At 47.7% G+C, this 18492-nt stretch overlaps 4 protein-coding genes across 7 annotated transcripts in view; all 4 read right to left on the bottom strand.

The window, feature by feature from the left end:
* Positions 1 to 9971, bottom strand: part of apt (apontic) — a 34636-nt gene extending 24665 nt beyond the window's left edge. For 3 of the 4 annotated variants that reach the window (NM_166610.3, NM_166611.3, NM_057831.5), the window contains exon 1: positions 9812 to 9971. Coding sequence is in view for 2 of the 4 variants with exons in the window: in NM_057831.5 (NP_477179.1) it covers positions 9812 to 9832 (21 nt within the window). In the remaining 2 variants the exon portion in view is untranslated. Of the gene's footprint in view, positions 1 to 6469; positions 6805 to 9811 lie in introns of those variants that run through there. The other variant, NM_166609.2, reaches the window with a different exon arrangement.
* A 110-nt stretch (positions 9972 to 10081) lies between these two features.
* CG30184 (uncharacterized protein) lies at positions 10082 to 10889 on the bottom strand. Its single transcript, NM_166608.3, has one exon. It carries the CDS (start codon positions 10781 to 10783, stop codon positions 10112 to 10114), a length of 672 nt encoding a protein of 223 aa, NP_726341.1. The 5' UTR covers positions 10784 to 10889; the 3' UTR covers positions 10082 to 10111.
* Positions 10817 to 14370, bottom strand: Pi3K59F (Phosphatidylinositol 3-kinase 59F). Its single transcript, NM_057785.5, has 7 exons — positions 14219 to 14370; positions 13522 to 14143; positions 13283 to 13464; positions 12335 to 13227; positions 11990 to 12263; positions 11554 to 11915; positions 10817 to 11495 (listed from the first exon to the last, which is right to left on the bottom strand). Exons 1-7 carry the CDS (start codon positions 14287 to 14289, stop codon positions 11050 to 11052), a joined length of 2850 nt encoding a protein of 949 aa, NP_477133.1. The 5' UTR covers positions 14290 to 14370; the 3' UTR covers positions 10817 to 11049.
* Positions 14371 to 14598: 228 nt separating this feature from the next.
* ItgaPS5 (Integrin alphaPS5 subunit) lies at positions 14599 to 18190 on the bottom strand. Its single transcript, NM_137964.2, has 7 exons — positions 17937 to 18190; positions 16998 to 17838; positions 16834 to 16936; positions 16068 to 16782; positions 15646 to 16008; positions 14861 to 15581; positions 14599 to 14808 (listed from the first exon to the last, which is right to left on the bottom strand). Exons 1-7 carry the CDS (start codon positions 18104 to 18106, stop codon positions 14665 to 14667), a joined length of 3057 nt encoding a protein of 1018 aa, NP_611808.2. The 5' UTR covers positions 18107 to 18190; the 3' UTR covers positions 14599 to 14664.
* Positions 18191 to 18492: the final 302 nt, after the last annotated feature.

Below are 18492 nucleotides of genomic sequence, written 5' to 3'. Positions count from 1 at the left end.
GGATGAGTCGCAAAATTTGAGAATGGAAATGGATTCTCCGGCATTAGGCGCTCTCATTATATTCACTATGCCTATTCCGACCTATAGTCGCATTTTCATTCCTGTTTCTATCGTCAAAACAAGGAAACCATAAACCATTAACATGAAAAAAAGGATAACGTGTTTCCTTTGTTATCTCTCCCCAGTTGCTGCGACTGGCAGTCTGTGTGTTTGCACAAGACGCAAAAATATCTACCAGGAACATGCCGAAATACAAAAAAAAAAAAAAAAAAACACACAGACGTAGCAGAAAGAACTACAAATAAGGCAAATCCCATCCCAATGGCTGGGCTGAAATGCCTCAAGGTACGAATCGCATTCACATTGCTATTGCTCAGGTAGTCAGTCAGTCAGCCAGGCAATCAATGGTGGTATATGAATCTGCGTTTTAGGACTTAGGGTGTTCGACTTGCGCGTCGCCCGAGCTGAAATTTAGTTTCGGTCTTTGGATTTTGCGTGCGACTTTATTCTTATGGATATGCTATATGCTATGGAGTACAGTTGATCCCTCCGATCGGAAGTGTCATTTGATAGCACGCATAATCTCTGCACCCTTATTCAACTCTAGTGAACTGAACGTAATGAAATAGTCGGATTGAAAGGCAAGGATCCGCACATCGATTCGCATTTCATTGTTCCAATGACAACTATAGATATTGTCATTTTCGTAGAAGAGATAAATCATATTCAAATTGAATTACCATGAATTACCATGATTTGAAAGGAAAGTTGAACCATAAATATCTTATCTTCCCAAGGATATCTATTGAGTTTCGATCTATTCATTTTCATAAGAGCGACACTTTTAAGACCAATCCAACATTACTAAGAATCCAAACTTATGAACAAGCAGGACATCATCCGCTCCCTTTGTCCCGTTAGCTTATGGCTTCCTCTGTTTGTGAGTCATCCTACACATCCTACACTGCGCGTTATTGCGCCACACTTCTTGTGCTGGCATGTTTATGCTCCTGGCCTGCCCTGCTTATCGCGCAACATGTGTTCATGTCCTGGGTCGCCAACTGTTGACATTTTACAGTTGCGGTCGCTGTGCTGCTCTTTCTTATCAGCATCAGCAGCGGAGCAAAGGACGAGAAAAGAGAGACGAGAGGAGAGGGGAGGGGAGCACGCAATATTGTGACAGGCTTTGCACACCTTTGGAATCGTATTTCGAGCGGCAGGACACACATGCCATTCTGGCACTCTGCCCATCGGCCCTGTGTCCATTATGCTGCATATTTAGTGGCATTTAGCTGTCGATGTCCTTATCCCGATATCCTGATCCTTAACCTGAATTCGAGCCCGAGGCGAGGTGCTTTGAACCTGACCTATGGGCACGAATATGCGTTTGCGTGTGAGTGTGTGTGTGTATGCACATGTTACTCACACGTACGAAGAGCGAAAACAAAACAGAGAGACGAAAAGGACGACGGCAAGGACACACAGACGCGCATCTTTCGCTGTGTGCGAGAGAGAGAGAAGCAGAGAGATAGCGAGAGAGAGGGAGCGGGAGCATGGGCAAGCAGACATGTGCTCGGCTGCTGTTGCCCTCCCCCTCGCACCGCATCCATTCCGCTTTGGCGCTCTCCCACTCTCATCCTCGCAACACGTGAACAAGTGTTATTGTCCTTTTCGCGTGCGTGTGTGCGGATGCGACGGCGCGTGTCTGTGTGAAATGGAGTGTGTGTGTGTCAACCTCTGTGTGCGTGACCTCAACAGGTGTTATTGCCAGTTGTTGTGACGGCTATTGCCTTCTCCCTTCCCCCGCCGATTCACTAAAATTCATTAATGAAAGGAGAAAACTGCAAAAAGGACCTCTGAGAAAGTGCAAATACTTTGCAACGATTTCACGTAGGCCTACATATCATATCTCTTAGTAAATGAAGCATTTTGAAATATATATATTTGTTATTGAATTTTAAGGTATTGTTTAGAAATCAAGCCCTTCAAAGCCAAAATCAATTCGATCCCATTTCTAACCCCCCAAATAAAAACAGCAATTCAAATATGAATTCGTTGCCAGTAAGTAACGAACAACAAAAAGCCACCACATCAATTTAGCTCGCTAGAACTCCCATATCTATTTTCTAACGAAAGCCAATGAAAAGCAACAGAAATAGAAAAGAAAAAAAAAAAGCAGCCGCAGCAACAATAATAAAAATCAAAATGGGCGCTAGAATAATGCATAAAAAAGTCTCAACAAGTCAGACAACTTTGCGCTAAGTACACAATACATTTCTCACACACAAAGGCAGCAAACCCTCTACACAAACACAACTGTATCTATGTTCGGGTATATGGATATTGAAGTACATACATATATACAGCAAGTAACCAAATAACCAAAAAGCTGAAAACTGAGAACTGAAGCGAAAGAGTGAAAGACAAATTGTTTTCAAACGTCGTAATCAAGAAATGATTTCTTAAAATATGCGCGTTGTCGACTTTTTGAATTCGGACCCATTACAATGGAAACGAAGGAGGTTTGCCGAATGGAGAGAGAGGGGGGGGGGGGGGGAATCAGTTTTTTGACCATGTTGCGCAATGTTTGGAATACCCTTAAAAATTGAAATTGCAAAGCGACTAATGGAAACTTGACTTTCAGGGAGAATTTACCCAATAGCACATCAAAAAAGGGTTGTATTTCGAAAAACGGATTTTATGCTTACTTTATAAAGAATATATTTAAGAGCCTTACTCGATGAACACCCCTTTTTTTGAAAAGTTGTTAACCAAAAGACATGAAGCATTTCATTTTGCACATTAGAAATCGTAAGATAGTGGCAGATACCAGTCCTAAGGACATCATCAACTGCTACTCCCAGTTGGAAACTAATGGTTAGGGTATAGACAATAAGAAAAGTCTCGACGGACAGGCGGAGCTGAACTCAGCTAGGTGAGATGGCAGCAGGGACGACAGGAAGATGCGAAGGGGTTGCAGCAAAACGCTCGAAGATAGTTTGATAAGTCCTGGAGCGCAAGAAGGAGATGAGCGGAGATGAGCTGGAGGTTGGTGAGGAAAGGGAAAGGATGGGTAAGGAGTTTCCGTTCGTAACAACCAGCTGGTTTTTTGGGATTCGACAACTCATTGTTGTTGGCGATAAAGTACAGTTTCTGTGTTTCATTGCTGTGATTCTGTGGTTGCAGCCCAAAGACCAAAGACACTTGAACCAATTACGAAAGCGTCGTCGGACTGGAAGGGATATGTATATCTATAACTATATCTACATATATCCATCTACTCTATGTATATTTGTGCGACTCTAATGGAAATGCATAGAATGACACAGGGCGAGCATATTCCCGTATCTATCTCCATTTGTGTATATATATATATGAATTTATGATTTGATTACACCAGCTCAAGTGTCGCCGTTTGTGCATCTTTCGGATACACATTTGCTAATGGCTTTTGTTTACTTGAATTCGAGGCAGGGGCAGCTGGATCCGATTCGGATTGATTGGTGTAATGTGTGCGATACGTTCCCCCTTCGATTGACGATTGCCGATGGCCGGATTGCTCATTGCTTGTTATTCAAGTTGTGCTCGCTCCTCGAGCATTTGCACTTGAGAACCAAACAAATTGTCGCGTTTCAATCACCCATCCTCAATGCTGCCCCAAATTGACGCACGGCTTCGAGTTCCGCTCCATTGTCAACCGAATCTGAATCTGGGACGGCGTTTTCGGTTTCCAAACGAAATCCCCTATCTCAGTCCGGCCATAAACCCAAGTGCGACCCTTTCTGAATGGAGTGGATGGAAGCCGAGTCTAGTGCTTGATCAAGTTAGAAGGCCTCAATTAATGGAAATTATGGAACACTCATATGCCATTTACCAATTGTCGAGATAAAACCACTCAATTCAACGCAGATAGGATACGAACCAAAGGGTTCCGGAACTGAGTTTCGAAACAAATTCTAGGACTTGCATGTCTATTTAGACCACTCAAATTCAAGCAGATGCAAAAAAAAAATGTTAATATACATTAAGGTAACCACATTGTTTAACATTTTGAGTTGGAAAAAAGCTGGTGAGGATTTGATCAGCCAGTTTTGGGGGTGCGACAACATTTATTTAATGCGTTGACAAGGATATCTTCAAACAAAAGGGGAGGCAAAGTGGATGGGCCCGCTGCTCAAGGCGTTGATTGTGGGTGGTTTAATCGCCCACAAAGCGACACAGCCACTTCCAGCAACCCTTTCCTCTCAGCAAATTCAACAATTGTTGGTCTAGCTGCTGTGAAGTGAAAAGCATGGGTATCTGGTCCATGGGGAGCGTTTTGGAAACAGAGTAAGTCTTAAGTCGCCATCGAATGATTCCCAAGTCTAAGTTTAACAAATGCATAAATAACGAATAAGAAAGAAGCACACACACACAAAAACATGCCCAGACTAAGTAAATTATCAAAGTTTAGGCTCCACCCAGAAGTGCTGCTGTATGTGTGTTTCTATATGTACTACACTCATGTACGTTTGCGGTCAACATATTAGTGGTATTGAATCATTGGGGATTTCATATATACAGTAACATCATCATTTAGCTGAGATTGCAAAATCAAAAGTATTAATGAGATATATATAAGTATGGTTTAGTTTAGTCGAGCTACATCGTTGTGACCGCTGGTGTTTGCGATTATATATGTGCTGATATGTCGCAGACTCTAACTGGTTTTTTGTTAAATGTAAACAACATTTAAATTAGCGAATAAAAATGTATTATTAATGCGAAAACATGTTTATAAAGGCAGCAAATACACGCGCAAACCAAGAACCCAGCGGAGCGACAGAGAGAGCGCTAGTCGGAGTGCGAGCGAGAGGCAGTGAGCAATTGTTAAAAACAAAAGGCAGCAGTGCTTTGTGTAAAGATTAGGGCGGGGCCCGCCATCCCAAAAGAACAGAGAATGACGAAAAACAGCCGAGTGGAGAAATCAGACATTAGGCGGAATTAATAAATTAGATTGGTAACGAAACGCGACTTTAACATGGCGCGACTCAAGTGACGCAGGCAAAATCGGAGAATACTATACAAACGTATAAGATTTCTTTCGGGTCTGTCGAATGACAACAGTATAATCACGTAGCCAAAGGTGGGGGGAGAATTAGCTTATTATAAATAAATCTATCTGTAGCTACATTCATAAATTCCGCCAACAAAAAGCATTATAAATTTAAAGTCATATCAAGGGGGCTGATACGAAAGTTCTCTACTTTAGTTTTATAAGTTTATACGTAAGTAGTAGCTACTTTTTGCTAGTTAGATTTCCAAGTTTTTTGAACAAGTTTCCATATTTACTTGCAACTAATTGAACTGTCACCTATCTTTTCGTGCCGCCCTCGCAACTCTTTGTGACCCAAAGCGGCGACTGAAATGCGCTCGAAAACTAGTTCTGAGCCTTAGCCTCCACCACTTATTTTGGTAATTCTGTTGCTATTTCTGCACAGGCATTTTAATTTCAAGTGACGCAGAAGCCTTTGCCTTCTATTTGTCTTGCCGTTCGGCATTAGATTTTTGTCGCTGGGCACGTATTAGCATACGAATGTATCTCGCAGATACAGATACGAGTAGACCACAGTAGGCACATACCTTTGCGGCATACTTAACGCACTCGAGTGACAATAATTGAATTCATTATGGGCAGGGGGAAAAAAAAAGTTGGCGGAGCCCAGAAACGAAAAACCAAAAACTGGCAACTGGCAACTGGCCGACTAAAAACGAGATGAGATGAAGGGCGCGGGGCGTGGGAGTAGTGGGAGTACTAGGATTAACAATGGCGGGTAATTAACCTGATAGATCCACTGGCCTTGGGAGACCAAAAGCGACTCGAGAGAGTCAGTCACCAATCGGCGATTCTGTTACCATTTTTATTTGGGCTACGTGCGGGTTTTACTTATTAGCCGCCTAATTACCATATAGTCATACCACATAGTAGCCGCTTCTTAGCCATAAAGCGGTCGTTCTGGTCCGCTTTCTAGCCATGATCTTCGTGCAAGTTAAGTTTTCGCAAACCCAGCGACCAGAAGAAGATACACAAACGGGAAAATCTTTATCAGCGCGGAGGTCAACAAACCGCGGATATCGCTCAAGTCGCTCCCTCCCCCTCCCTCATCACATAAACCTATATATATATATATATATACATATATAGCTGCCTTATCAGATAATTGAGCCAAAGGTAAGCAGAGTGCGCTATGTTAGCCGTCTGTGACTCAAAAGCCATAAACTTGGCACTCGGCCTACGGTAATTTCAGGCACCATAAAAGTCCGTTCGCAGCCCGTTTTGATTTTGCCTGGACTATTCAATAATGGTTTTTAGCTTCAGATAATATATACTTACTTATAAACTTAAAATAATACCTTTCTTTAATGACTTGAAACCGAACTAAACATAATTATCATTAAATTTACACACGAATAACATTTGTGAACTCACCATAAAAAAATGTGAATTATGTGTGCGATTGATCAAATGTATTATGCATTTGCATTTTTGGCTTTCTTCTGTTCAAATTTATTCGCGAGCCTTTTGAATAAGTCTCAATTCATTCAAAGTACGGGCACGTGCATTATTTATTTAATTTGCGCAAATTTTGCACATATTCGCAAATCAAACGCCGAATAAAACCGCACAAAGCAACGAACAGAGGCAGATCGGAGTATCTACGTAAACCGCAGGCATCGAAAGGCTAAAAACTATAAACTGATAACTAAAATCCCAGACGGATGGCCAAAACGGAGAGCCAAGCCGAAGGCGTCGCAAAGTGCACTGAAATTGAAATTGAGAGTGGAATCGGGCGATCGAGGAGTATATGGAATATATGGAATCGGGCAGAGTCTCACATAAATAATGAGTGCGCCCACATACATAAGCAAGCATACAAGCATACACTCGCAGAAAAGACGGCTTATTAAACAAATGTCTCAGTGGCTGCTCCTAATGTTTTTTCGTGCTTGGAACCCTTGTGGCGACCAAGTTCTCGCCCATTGGAGGCAAATTTGCTGACAATTGCAAGAGATTTTTCTTTTTATTTTCTCGGCTTTCCCAGCTATTTTGTTTTTGCCCTCGCCTCGCATTTCGCCCAACTTCTGTGGGGTGCGGGTTGGGGAGGGATGGGGTATTCTTGGGCTGCACTTGGTGGCACTTGGTGGTGCGGGAAGTTGGAAGGTAGTCTTATTTCAATTTACAACCAAGTGACGAAGTATCACAATTCAATGTTTAAAGTTTTTATCACGTTGTGGACAACAACAACTGTAGCGAAAACACAGCGCCACACTCCAACAAAACTAATGCGAACAGTGGAGCCTCATAATGGACTAATCCGTATCGAATGTAATCTTAAAACATTTCAATTTTAACCGCCACTTGTAAGTATGCAACACCAAAGGTAGATCCTACAGACACAATATTGTCAGGCTAGCAAGGCTTCACTGTACTTGCTTGCCGGCTGGCAGGCGAATACAAACAAACAAATGGAGCAACTGCAGCTAACTGCCAGGCGACAGATGCGGGCAGATGCGAGGGGCAGGACGGAGGCAGGAGGCAGGAACGAGGGGATAGGGAGCCCCACATACTGGGGCATGGGCATGGGCATGGGCAGTATGCAAAGCCTTCCCCCTTTTGGCACCGCGCAATATGGTTAATATGGCGCGACATTTCGTCCGCCGCCGTTCGCTCAGCTCGTTCGCTTAGTCAGCCCGCTGCGCTCGATGCTCGCGGGGCTATCCGCAGGGGCAGGGGGAGGGGTAGTGGGGAGTATGGGGGGCACTAAATGTTTAGTAACCAACTGAAATAGTAGCACTCGTGTTAGTATCGGTTCATGAAAAACGAACGGCAGCGAAATAGAATTGAACGAAAAATAAATGAGAGCCACTTCGGTTTACACAGAGTTTCGCATGTAGCTACACGACTTGCACTTGGATTTGAATATGAATGCGCCACAGACGGGGTCAGCATTATAGGGCCATCATATAGTAACCACATTGGGTTTGAACAATGGAGTAGAAGCACAAATACTAAGTTGTTGAATCTGAAATACGCTAGTAACAATCATATTTCAAGTATGTTCCTATACCATTTCGCCTAGTTGGCTGACCCCAGCTGTATCTGCATGATCAGGGGCGTGGCCAGAGGGGTGGCGGTGGAAAGTGGTAGCAAACGTCGTCAGCGTAAACTGATTACCACCGGACAATCTATGGAGCTGAACTAGCGGCACGTACACAGCGTTTTTGGGGCCAAAACCCGAGATGGGGGCTTACGGGGCTCCGGTGCTACGATGGGAACCTTCGTTTAGGGAGTTGGGTTCGTCGACGGCCCGAAAAGTTCCAGCTAAAAGCGACTGCACATAGGAAGTCGGAGTTAAGACTTCAATTACAATGGTGCACCACCCATGGGTCGATTGTGAAATTATAGACGAACCACCTTTGGGTTCCACGAATCCGAAATGAGGCGAAACGAAAAGAGTGCGCCAAAAGCCAAAAGCGATTACCAATTAATGGAACGTGCTGCCAGCTAAGATTCAACCACAATTACTACTATTTCCATATGATAAGTTCAACAAACAATGACAATTCTGCATGCATTGACTTCAAGTAAGTTAGCTAACTTACATATGTATGTATGAATCACCTATTTTTGCTCTAATTATCTCAGCCTTTGTATCTCATCGTAACGAACTCATCACCATAACGATTAATCTTATTCACTCAATCGACTCGGAAACTCGCCGTTTTATCGTTATCACCAGCCGGCTAAATTGTTGCGAAACATAGTTGAAATTCCGAGACTTTGGGCCCAACACCCACCGCAAACTGCACGTAGTGAAATTTAGCTGCCAACTAAACCAAACATGCTGCGATCTAGAAAATGTATCTTTCAGATGCACACGCTTTCCACACACACCCACACAACCCCAAGTGCGCACACATAACTCCAGCTTGGCATTCCAACTGACTTTGCACACCGAATGGAACACGTGCTGCATTTGGACCGGCTCGAAGGACCACGACCGGGGAATTGGGGCTAGCAGCGGAGGGCGGAGGGAGTGGATTGGGGCTGGGCCGCCTGGTGGTTCGGTGGCTCGATGGCTTGCAGCCACAGACAATAACAAAGGCCAAGTTGAGTGCAGTTGGCAGCGGTGAGTCATGCTCGCTCGCTCGCTCGCCAGTAGCACACCCACCCACTCACTCGCACTCGCAGCTGCAGTGGGCTCTCTTCGGGAAGAGTGGCATGTGGCATAGTGCTCCCGATAAGAGATTCCTGTTGCTGCTGCTACTATACAACATTGCACAGATCGAGTGAATTGTAAAGGCGAAAACGGGAAATGATGATTACACACTCAGTTTTCCGCCTCTTCCAAAGTCAGAATGGAAATTGGGAAAGTCCTAGAAATTGGAATTTCTTGAAGGGAAGAATTCCAATCTTCAGAGTTAGCCAAGGCCCACTGTGCCTTTCGTTTTGGCACGGCGTCTAAGTGTTCATATGCACATGGCCGCGAGTGTGCTAGTCCCGTTTTTTTTCGTTTTTTTTCGTTTGTTTGTGTTGCCTCGGGCGGCAACTTTAGTGGCAACGGCTAACTTTTAGCAAAAGTTTTAGCAACGAGTACCTGCAACTAACTAAAACCACAGGCACACAGACCCAGAGCTCGAGCGCCGCCCGCAGAAGTTTCCACCACGCATCGAACTATGAAAATCGGAAAAGTTTGCAGACAGAAATTTCCAGCCATGCATCCGCACAATGGCGAAGTGGACGACGCAGTGCGTTCCCCCCGCAACTCACCGCACCGTTCGCCATCGTCATTAAAGCTGGACTCCTCCGCAGGCTTAAACCAATGCAAAAATCCACAAAATCGACACAATTCCGGCAAAAGTAACGAAAATCACACGCGGCGCGCCAAACAAACTTCCAAGAACCAAAGGAACTGTAAACGAACAGCTGTCAAAGTGCGCGCGCTCCAAGAGACGGGGCTGTTATGCGGCGAACAGCTGATGGCGCCAGGGCTGCACAGCAGCGGGCTTTCAAAAGGCACAACTACAGTGAGCACACGAGCAGGTGAACGTTAATATTTAATTACTTGAGCTATTTGAAAACCTCCGAGTTCCTAATCCGCTCCTCCTCCCTCTCCTTGGCATCCGAGTCCGACTCGGAGGACGAGACCTGCCGCTTCCGGCCGGAATGCTCCGATGGCTGGGCGCTGGTCAGCATCCTGGCGGCGATGCGCCGAAAGAACCAGAAGCGACTGAGATAGGCCTCCGCGCCCCGGCTGATGAAGTACAGCTGCAGTGGTCGCTTGCTCCGCTGTGGATGCATCTTCTGATTCGCCCGACTGCGTGAGTGGGAGAACATGAGATCCAGAGCGAAGGTGCAGTGCATCAGATAAATGGCGCCGGCGTACAGAGCCACAATGGCGTTGTCCCGACAGCACGCATAGAAGCTGGGCCAGCGCTCAGTGCGGAACTCCTCCAAAGTGGCCACATACATGTTGGCGTACACGGTGACCATGTGCAGGCCACCCAAGATCCCACCGAACAGCGCCTCGTGCTTCATCGTCGGCCGCTCGGCGTAGAAAGCTCCAATCAGTGATATGAAGCATATGATCACCGAGCCGCCGTACGTTCCGCACAGCAGGAAGATGTGCGGCACACCCTCCTCCATGAAGCAGGTCCAATGGACGAGGCAGCAGCCCAGGCTCAGCAGCAGCTCCATCATCTTGAACAGGAACCAAACGGGCTTCTTGGAGCGCACCTGCATGTTTGCCCGATTAAATGGTTATACTACAATTGTGACAAGATATATAGTATATGTGGATACATTTGGTTCCGCACAACGGACTTTTAGCTACAGGCCACCTACGACTAAAGCAAACTTACGACTAGGATTTAAAGGATAAATAATATTAATAAGTATTGATAAGTATAAGGTATTAATCTAATGTACACTTTTGATGTTAAACAACTCAGCTGAACCGAACTAGGATTACTCGCTCCTCCCACAATTTCTTGTGCAAGCAATGTCCTCTACTTCCGCCAGTATTGGGTGAACCGATGAATCTGCTCCACCAGAGCCGGCATCACCGCCGTAATGGACACGTCCAGGAGGCTCTGCAAGTGCTGCACTGCCTCCTCGTCTGTGAGGCCCAGCTGCAGGTTCTCCTCCACCTTCTTGACCGCCTTGTCGGGCTCGAGAGCGATATCCGGCACAGTGGCGTCCACCATCAGAGAGAACAGGTTGAGCATCACGTTGGCATGCCGCCGCAAGTGCAGGTACGCCGTGTAGCACTGCTTGCGGAACTCGTGGTGATGCTCGGAGCTGATGCCGCCCATGGCCTCCACCATTTCCTTGCTCAGCTTCATTGGCGGCGGCATGGGCTTGGGATCGCGTCCCAGAATGTAGCCGAAATCGATGTGGAAGAGCTTGCCGTTGGTGGTCAGCAAGAGGTTGTCCAAGTGCCGGTCGCCCACACCTGCGAGGAAATTCCAAGGATTAGCGGAATCCACCTGGTTACACTCCTTTAGTCTCACCCAGCAAATAGGTGATCACACAGTAGCCCGCGCAGCTCTTGATGTAGGTGTCCATGACCTCCGCCGAAATGCCGTAGGGTCCATTGTCGCACGGATGATGCTTGCGGAAGAAGTTGTGGATGTTGCCCTCCCGCGCCAGCACCTCCGCCACGGTGCAGGAGTCGACGTACTGGAGGAAGCCGTGCTTGGAGCTGGTGGCCAGCACTTTGTAGGGAGTCAGCTTCAGGTCGAGGTTCTCGCGCCTCAGCAGCTTGTCCATCAAAGTTATCATCTGCAGGATGAGCTGATCCTGGCGCAGATCATCACCGTGCTTGAAAATGGCCGCGTACTCGTGATGGGCAATCGAAGTGACAAAGGTGAGCCTGCGAATAGGATTAAGGATTAGGATTGAAGTATTCAGTGAGTGAGTAGAGTTTGTTGGTTGGTCATGGCGTACTTGGCTGGCATCAGGGCGCTCTTGAAGAGCGATGTGCGCATGGGCACGATCTTGGTGATGTAGATCTCCGGATCCAGGGGAAACGGAATGGGCTCGAAGTTGGTGAAGTTCACCTTGAACATGTCCTGTTCGGCCAACAGTTTCTGGAACTTCTCAGTCTTCTTATTGCGATTTCCCGGCTCCTTGGCCACCAGTTTCACCAGTTTGACCAGCTCGTCGATGAAGCGCCGCTGCTTCCGGAGGTTGTAGAAGATGCCTCTCAGGTTGAAGTTGCCTGTGCGGATGAGCGGATTAGAGAATTAGGGAATTAGAGAATGAGCCATGATTTCGTTAAATTACACCCACCGTTCTCTAGCACCTTCAGAAACATCTTGAGCACCATGGCGTACATGTCGTGGGCCCTCTCGTCCTGCTTCCTCACCGACTCCACTTCCTCCACCTCGATGGACAAGTACCAGTAGAAGTAGTTGGCCAGCGTGGCGTTCGTGCAAGCGCGCTGGATCAGGAATGTGCAGAGATTGGCTGGAACACTGCCGAAGCTGATGCCCTCGGCCAGCATTAGGGCATTGGAGTTTGAGTCGCAGGGCAACGAGCTGCTGCCCGGAGTGGCGGGAGCAGAGGGGTTTGGCAGCGCAACCGATCCCTGACCACCACTGCCACTGCCACCCGCTGAACCGGGACTCACTGACTTATCGCTCTTGATGGCGGCCAAAACACTGGCCGCTCGCTGATTGGCCGGAATGACCGAGCCGTGGAGTCCACTGCTCGTGGCGCTCAGATCCGATAGGCTGCTCTGGTCCAGCAGAGAGCCGTTGTCGTCCAGGATGGACCGCACCACATCGCGCTCGGGAAAGATGCAGCCATGCAGGTGGACAATGTGCCGCGGATCCTCGTACTTCAGCGCTTGCACCAGCTGAAGCAAGTAGAGCAGCAGATCCTCGTCTGGCGCTTGGGCCAATCGACTAACAGCGTACTTTCGCACCTGCGGGTGCGTAAAAGTCGGACTCAGCAGCTCCAAGGCATCCTCCACGTCCATGGGCGCCCAGTTGGCCAGCATCCAAAGGGCCTGCGTAACCTCGTCCTCCAGCTTCCAATTGATGCACTTGAGGAACTTGGTCAGAGCCTTTTTGTGCGAGGAGAGATAAAAGCGAAACTTCCACACCAGATCCTGCTCCTCGCTGCTCAGAACATAGGTGGGTGGATACCTATAGACAATCGTGTGGAGCTGATCGCGAATGCTGCGGGAATGCCATGCATGAGTGCAGTTCTAATCTCTGAAGATGTACGGTTTACCTGGCTGTCGGCTTGGCATCTCTGTCCGAGATGCCTGAACGCTCCGAACGGGCCAATCGATGGTGCTTGCGCTCGACCAGATTTTCCATTTGGATCTCGGAGTCCGGCACAGAAACCAGCTTAGGTTTGGCCGGCAGCTTGTATTTGACGTCACCCTCCGGCTCGAAGTAGACCACGGCGTACTGTAAGACAAGACTGTAAGCTCAATGCTGGCCAGGATCAGTGTTCCAATGACTCACGTTGTACATGTCATCCACCACGATGGCGGGAAACTCGATCATAAGAAACATATAGTCCGACATACGCTTTTCGCGCTCGTTGATCACCTCGATTTCGCGAAACGTCAGTCTGTCCAGCCAGTCCACCTTTTGCACCTGGCCGTTCCTGTGTTTCTTGGCCAGCTTTCCTAGGCGCTGCATCTGCGACTTGGACGACTCCTTGCCCTTGCCGGGCGTGCGACTGGGAAAGTTGCCATCGCCCTCGACCCCCAGCCACACTCGCAAGTCGTACATTCCCTGGCGGAACATGCCGTCCTTGCCGAACATTGAGATGGAGGTGCCTCCAATGACCGTGGTCTGGCCCGCGCCCGAGCAGTCCAGGATGGTCAGCACCAGCATGGCGCTTCTGGGCAGGTCGGAGAATTGCAGCGGCAGCGTCACCCACTCGTTCCAGCTCCATCGCTTGCCGAACGCCTTGTAGGAGCTGGTCACTGGGAGGCAGTAGGGTCTGCCCTGGTTGAACACCTGCAGGCGCACCTGGAACGAGGGGTGCTCCTCGGAGTACAGGCCCGAGAATCTCAGGATCGGATCCTCTAGCAGTTTCTCATAGTCCGGCTGGCGCTTTTTCCCCTCGAGCGTCCCTCTGTGAAAAGCAACAATAATGATTGGGTTCGCCAGTTCCTCCCCACGTGGCCTCTTCGTGGCCTTCTTCACTTACACCTTGATTTGCACTCGCTCGTGGAGCGAGGAGCTGTGTATGTAGCGGAAATGGTCGTCGGGCTGGTCCATTTTCCTGCTGCCAATTCACTTTTTTATTTTCTGCGCAATTTTCGCGGAGCAGCCACAACAGCTGTCCACAACAGAAAACAGCTGTTCGAACGGCGACACGGCGAAGTACAGTGGGCGCTGGCTAAGACGTAAGCTGAACAAAGAAATCGACACGTTAGCTTTTATTAGGCAAACCATTCCATCTTATTCATACAAAACCATTTATATTATTCATATTAATTTATATTATTATTGTGATTTATTTGTATAATAATTTCTATAATATTTAATAAATATTTCCTTTAATTCGTCTCTTATGCTATAATATTTAATTATTTGTATTAAAGGGATTATCCATTAAGATTATCTACAAGGACCTTCATCATTAACAACTTATTAATTTTCTAAATCAGAATGCATTTCCACGTTGATTTCCTCTTGGTTGCCTTCACAATCCGTTGCAGGTTCTTTCGTCTCGGATCTGTGCTCCTCCAGCAATCTCTTGAGCTCCTCCTTCTTGCCGCGTTTGAAGAACCGAAGCTGAGGATATGGCAGCATTAGAAAAAATTTCCAGAATACACACTGTACCAACCTTGTAGAGGATATAGGTCATCGCACCGAGCAGCAGGTGTCCAGCGATCAGGGACAGAATGATGTACCAAATGGGCAGTGGAGTCTCTGAATAGTTGAAGATCACATTGGGCTTGAGGTTTCGCTTGAGGGCAATTGATGTGGAATCGCCTTCCTTGAACATTTCAACGTTGGTGAAGATGACTAAGTAATCGAAGGTATTCACGAAATCATTTAGGTCCACTTTGAAGCTTATCCTTAGGTCAATGGGCTGCTCCGGCTTCAGTTGCACCCGCATTTGCGATCGGACGCAGATGGTCCAGTTGCCGCGCAGGCAGTCGAGCACAAGAGTGCGATTCGCGGGAAGATTCTCTTTGGTCAGTATGTCGCTGATATTCACATCCGGCATGATGGCATACTGATCCTGCTGGAGTTCCCTTCGCTTTCGGTTCGCTCTTCGACTGGAGTCCTCCAAGGGGTACTCCTTAGCCAGAGTGTTAGTCTGGTCGTAGAGCTTTATGGGCACCAGTTCGGAACCGTGGGTGGCCTGCATCTGTAGACTGCTTATATTAAAGATGGACTTGATCCCCGCGGATCCCGTTACTGTATAAGCTATGGGTACATCAACGTACACAGTGAGCTCATCTATGATGCTGGGCCCATGACTTTTGAACTCGTAGCTGTTGTTAACTTCCGCGGAGTAGGGATACTCCTTGAGAGCGATATGTCCATCTATGGGACCACTGAAATACCAAGTTGATTTAGTCGTATCCGCCCAATATCTAATGATTTTCCATTCAATCCTACCCACTGGCGTCGATCTCGGCGTATTCCCTTAGGCTAATCGTAGTGCTCATCGTGTTATCCTTCGGATTCTGGTCCATTCCCGCAGAGGATACGGCTGCCTCGATGGTAAGTGATTGACCACTGAGCTGGGTGACATCGAAGATGATGGTTAGGGATTCGCTGTCACCTCTGGCCAGCGCTCGTCCGCCGTTCAGATCGCACAGCATGACCTCGTGCCGCACCCTGCAGTTCCCAGGAACCTTGGCGAAGGGCAGACGGGCGGAGCTGGTCACATTGAACTGGGCCACGTAGGCGGGCTCTCCGCTGTTGGTAATCTCGTAACTGAAACTGAGGACTTCCAAGGAGCCAAAGATGAAACTAGAACTGAGAAACACGATTAGATTAGATGGAATCACACACGAATGATCGAGATTTCATCTTACTTCACATCCTTGCTGCTCAGCTGCAAGTCAGATACACACACATGGGCGGCACATCCCGTCATAAAGCTGAGCGTCCCCGTGGCATACTTGGGCTCCAGGGGATCGACAACGGCGCAGGATTCGCAGAATGCTTCGTGAGAATGGGGAATCTTCTTGGCCAGTTCGTAGTGCAGCTCGAGATCAATGGGCGTGAATATGCCACCGGTGTAGTGCACCCCCACCGAAAAGTTCCGGCAACTCCCGCTCAATCCGGCCTGCGCCTGGAATGACACCTCATTGGTGCGCATGGGCGCAAACGATACCCGCTGCAGGAGCTCATCTATGGTCATCCGGAAAGTCAGCTCCTGCTGCTGCATCTGCCTCGCCTTGGAAGTAGTTTCCAGTCGGTAGCAGGCGGTCACCGTAATCGTTTCCTGCTCCGGCCTGATCGCGCGCGATTCCGAGCGCACAGTCGCATGGATTTTGACCACCGGATATGCGCGATACAGATACACTGCCTCGGCACCGGGCGCTCCAATCGCCAGGTCATTGAATCCGTTGCCATCTATGTCCGATCCGCGGGAGAGGCCTTGTCCAAACATGTGGGCTCCGTATGGACCCGGCTCCCGCGAAGGAGCATCCAGTCGCTGGCTCGGCTCATCCCGCAATCCGTGCTCGCTGCCCAGGAAAATGAATACCGCTCCGTTTCCCGCGAAGGGCGCTCCAACGGCCAAGTCTACATGTGAACTAATGAGATACTATATCGAATACCCAGAGGATTACTCACCGTTGTATCCGTCGTGGTTGATATCGCCCACTTTAGAAAGCGAACTTCCGAAACGGGCACCACTGCTCAATGGCAAGCGAATTATCTTTTTCTCGAATTTAAACTGAAGCGGGAAATAGAAGCAGTCTGACTAATGGCGATTATAGGGAATTCGGTTAACTCACCAATCCCTTGTTGATGAACACGTATATGGCACCCACGTCATAGGAATCCCCTAGAGCGTTGAGTGGCGCGGATACGACCACATCCGTTAGTCCATCGCCATTGAGATCTTCCGCCACCACGGAGTAACCGAAGTACTCGCCCAACTGCTCGCCGTGAAACACATGCAGCTTACGGACTATCTCTCCCACAACGTCGAAAATGTATGCCTTGCCGGTATTCAGGACAGAGCTCGGCGCGGTGGTCACGTAGAGCAGACTGGTCCGGTTATTGCTGCTAAAGTATCCGGAGCTCAGGGCGTAACCGACGTATGTGAAGTGATTCTTTACCCAATCCCACGAATCGAGCATCTTGACTGCATAGCTTCCCTGGGCAGCCAAATCTTCTCCGCGGTGCACTAACACCGATCCCTTCCAGCTACGGACTCCCGGGGCGCCGATCAGGAACCCCGAGTTGTCGTCCGTCACATGGGCACTGAGCCCCAGCTCCAGCATGAAATGTTCTTCTGCTTGCGAAGGGATTAGACTGATAGTCCTCACGTCGCTCAGCGGAGGAGTGTCTGCCACTGTGTCCCGAACCCAGTAGCAAATTCCTCTCATTTGGCCATAGTTCTTGTTCTTCGGCACGAAAAACCGAGGTGCGCACACGAGCAGCTTGTCCGTATCCTTGGTGCCGCCATCCATAGAGCCGCCCAGCCACTGGAATTGCTTATTTAGCTTGTCGTTTAGGACGTAATGCGAGCAGGATCCACTGGCCAGGGGGCATCTGTAGACAGCTCCAGTCTCATTAATGCTGCCTTGCGATTCCAAGGTGGACTGAGCACGCGGAGCTCCCACGAAGATGCTGCATTGATCACGAAGTTTTTTGTTAGAAGGAACTTCATGGAATTTCAAGTGCAATCACAGTCTGGGATCGATAGCTTCCCTAGGATAAGATCTCACCTGGTTGGACGGATGACGAGCGAGTATCCAAAGTAGGAGCTTCGCACTTGGATCATTCGGGTTTTTAGGTGCTTTGGAGCATCTATCACTCGATTCGGCAATGGCGAAAAGTTCATTGCATTGCTCTGGTATTTGAGAGCCAAAAAAATTAGGAACAGAAGCCGATGCATTTTCTACTTCAAGTTTTTAGTCTTATTCTAGAAAATATTATTCCGGATGGGAATGTGCCTGCGAGCTCTGAGGCAATCCAACTGAAACAAGATGATGAATGTTTCAGAAGTCTAATGGAGCTTAGCTAACTTAAAGAAGACAGATAACTTATCATTGAAATGCCAGAGCAATTATTTCAAAGCTGTTCTTTAAAATTATAATTTGTATGCTGCTTATCTAAGGACAAACTCAAAAATGCTTTCGACATATATATTATACACATTAACAATAAATGTTATTTCATAAAACTAAGGAAACTAAAAACGTGATTTTAACAGTTTTTTTTAATCCCCTTTACTTTTATTTTATTTCGATTGTATGTATTTTTTGTTAGGCAATAGAATTT

The sequence above is a fragment of the Drosophila melanogaster genome, chromosome 2R, assembly GCF_000001215.4.
Source record: "Drosophila melanogaster chromosome 2R".
Lineage (NCBI taxonomy): Eukaryota > Metazoa > Arthropoda > Insecta > Diptera > Drosophilidae > Drosophila > Drosophila melanogaster.
Note: the sequence above shows the minus strand (reverse complement) of the source record. Positions and strands in the feature narration are given on the sequence as shown.

Coding starts and splice junctions, on each gene's coding strand:
- CG30184 (NM_166608.3), bottom strand. CDS start 10,783: ATGCAGGTGCGCTCCAAGAAGCCCGTTTGGTTCCTGTTCAAGATGATG.
- Pi3K59F (NM_057785.5), bottom strand. CDS start 14,289: ATGGACCAGCCCGACGACCATTTCCGCTACATACACAGCTCCTCGCTC. Junction 14,144..14,218: donor GAGCGAGTGCAAATCAAGGT/GTAAGTGAAGAA, acceptor TGCTTTTCACAG/AGGGACGCTCGAGGGGAAAA. Junction 13,465..13,521: donor TGGTGGATGACATGTACAAC/GTGAGTCATTGG, acceptor CTTGTCTTACAG/TACGCCGTGGTCTACTTCGA.
- ItgaPS5 (NM_137964.2), bottom strand. CDS start 18,106: ATGCATCGGCTTCTGTTCCTAATTTTTTTGGCTCTCAAATACCAGAGC. Junction 16,783..16,833: donor CAACCACGACGGATACAACG/GTGAGTAATCCT, acceptor GTTCACATGTAG/ACTTGGCCGTTGGAGCGCCC. Junction 16,009..16,067: donor CTGAGCAGCAAGGATGTGAA/GTAAGATGAAAT, acceptor CGTGTTTCTCAG/TTCTAGTTTCATCTTTGGCT.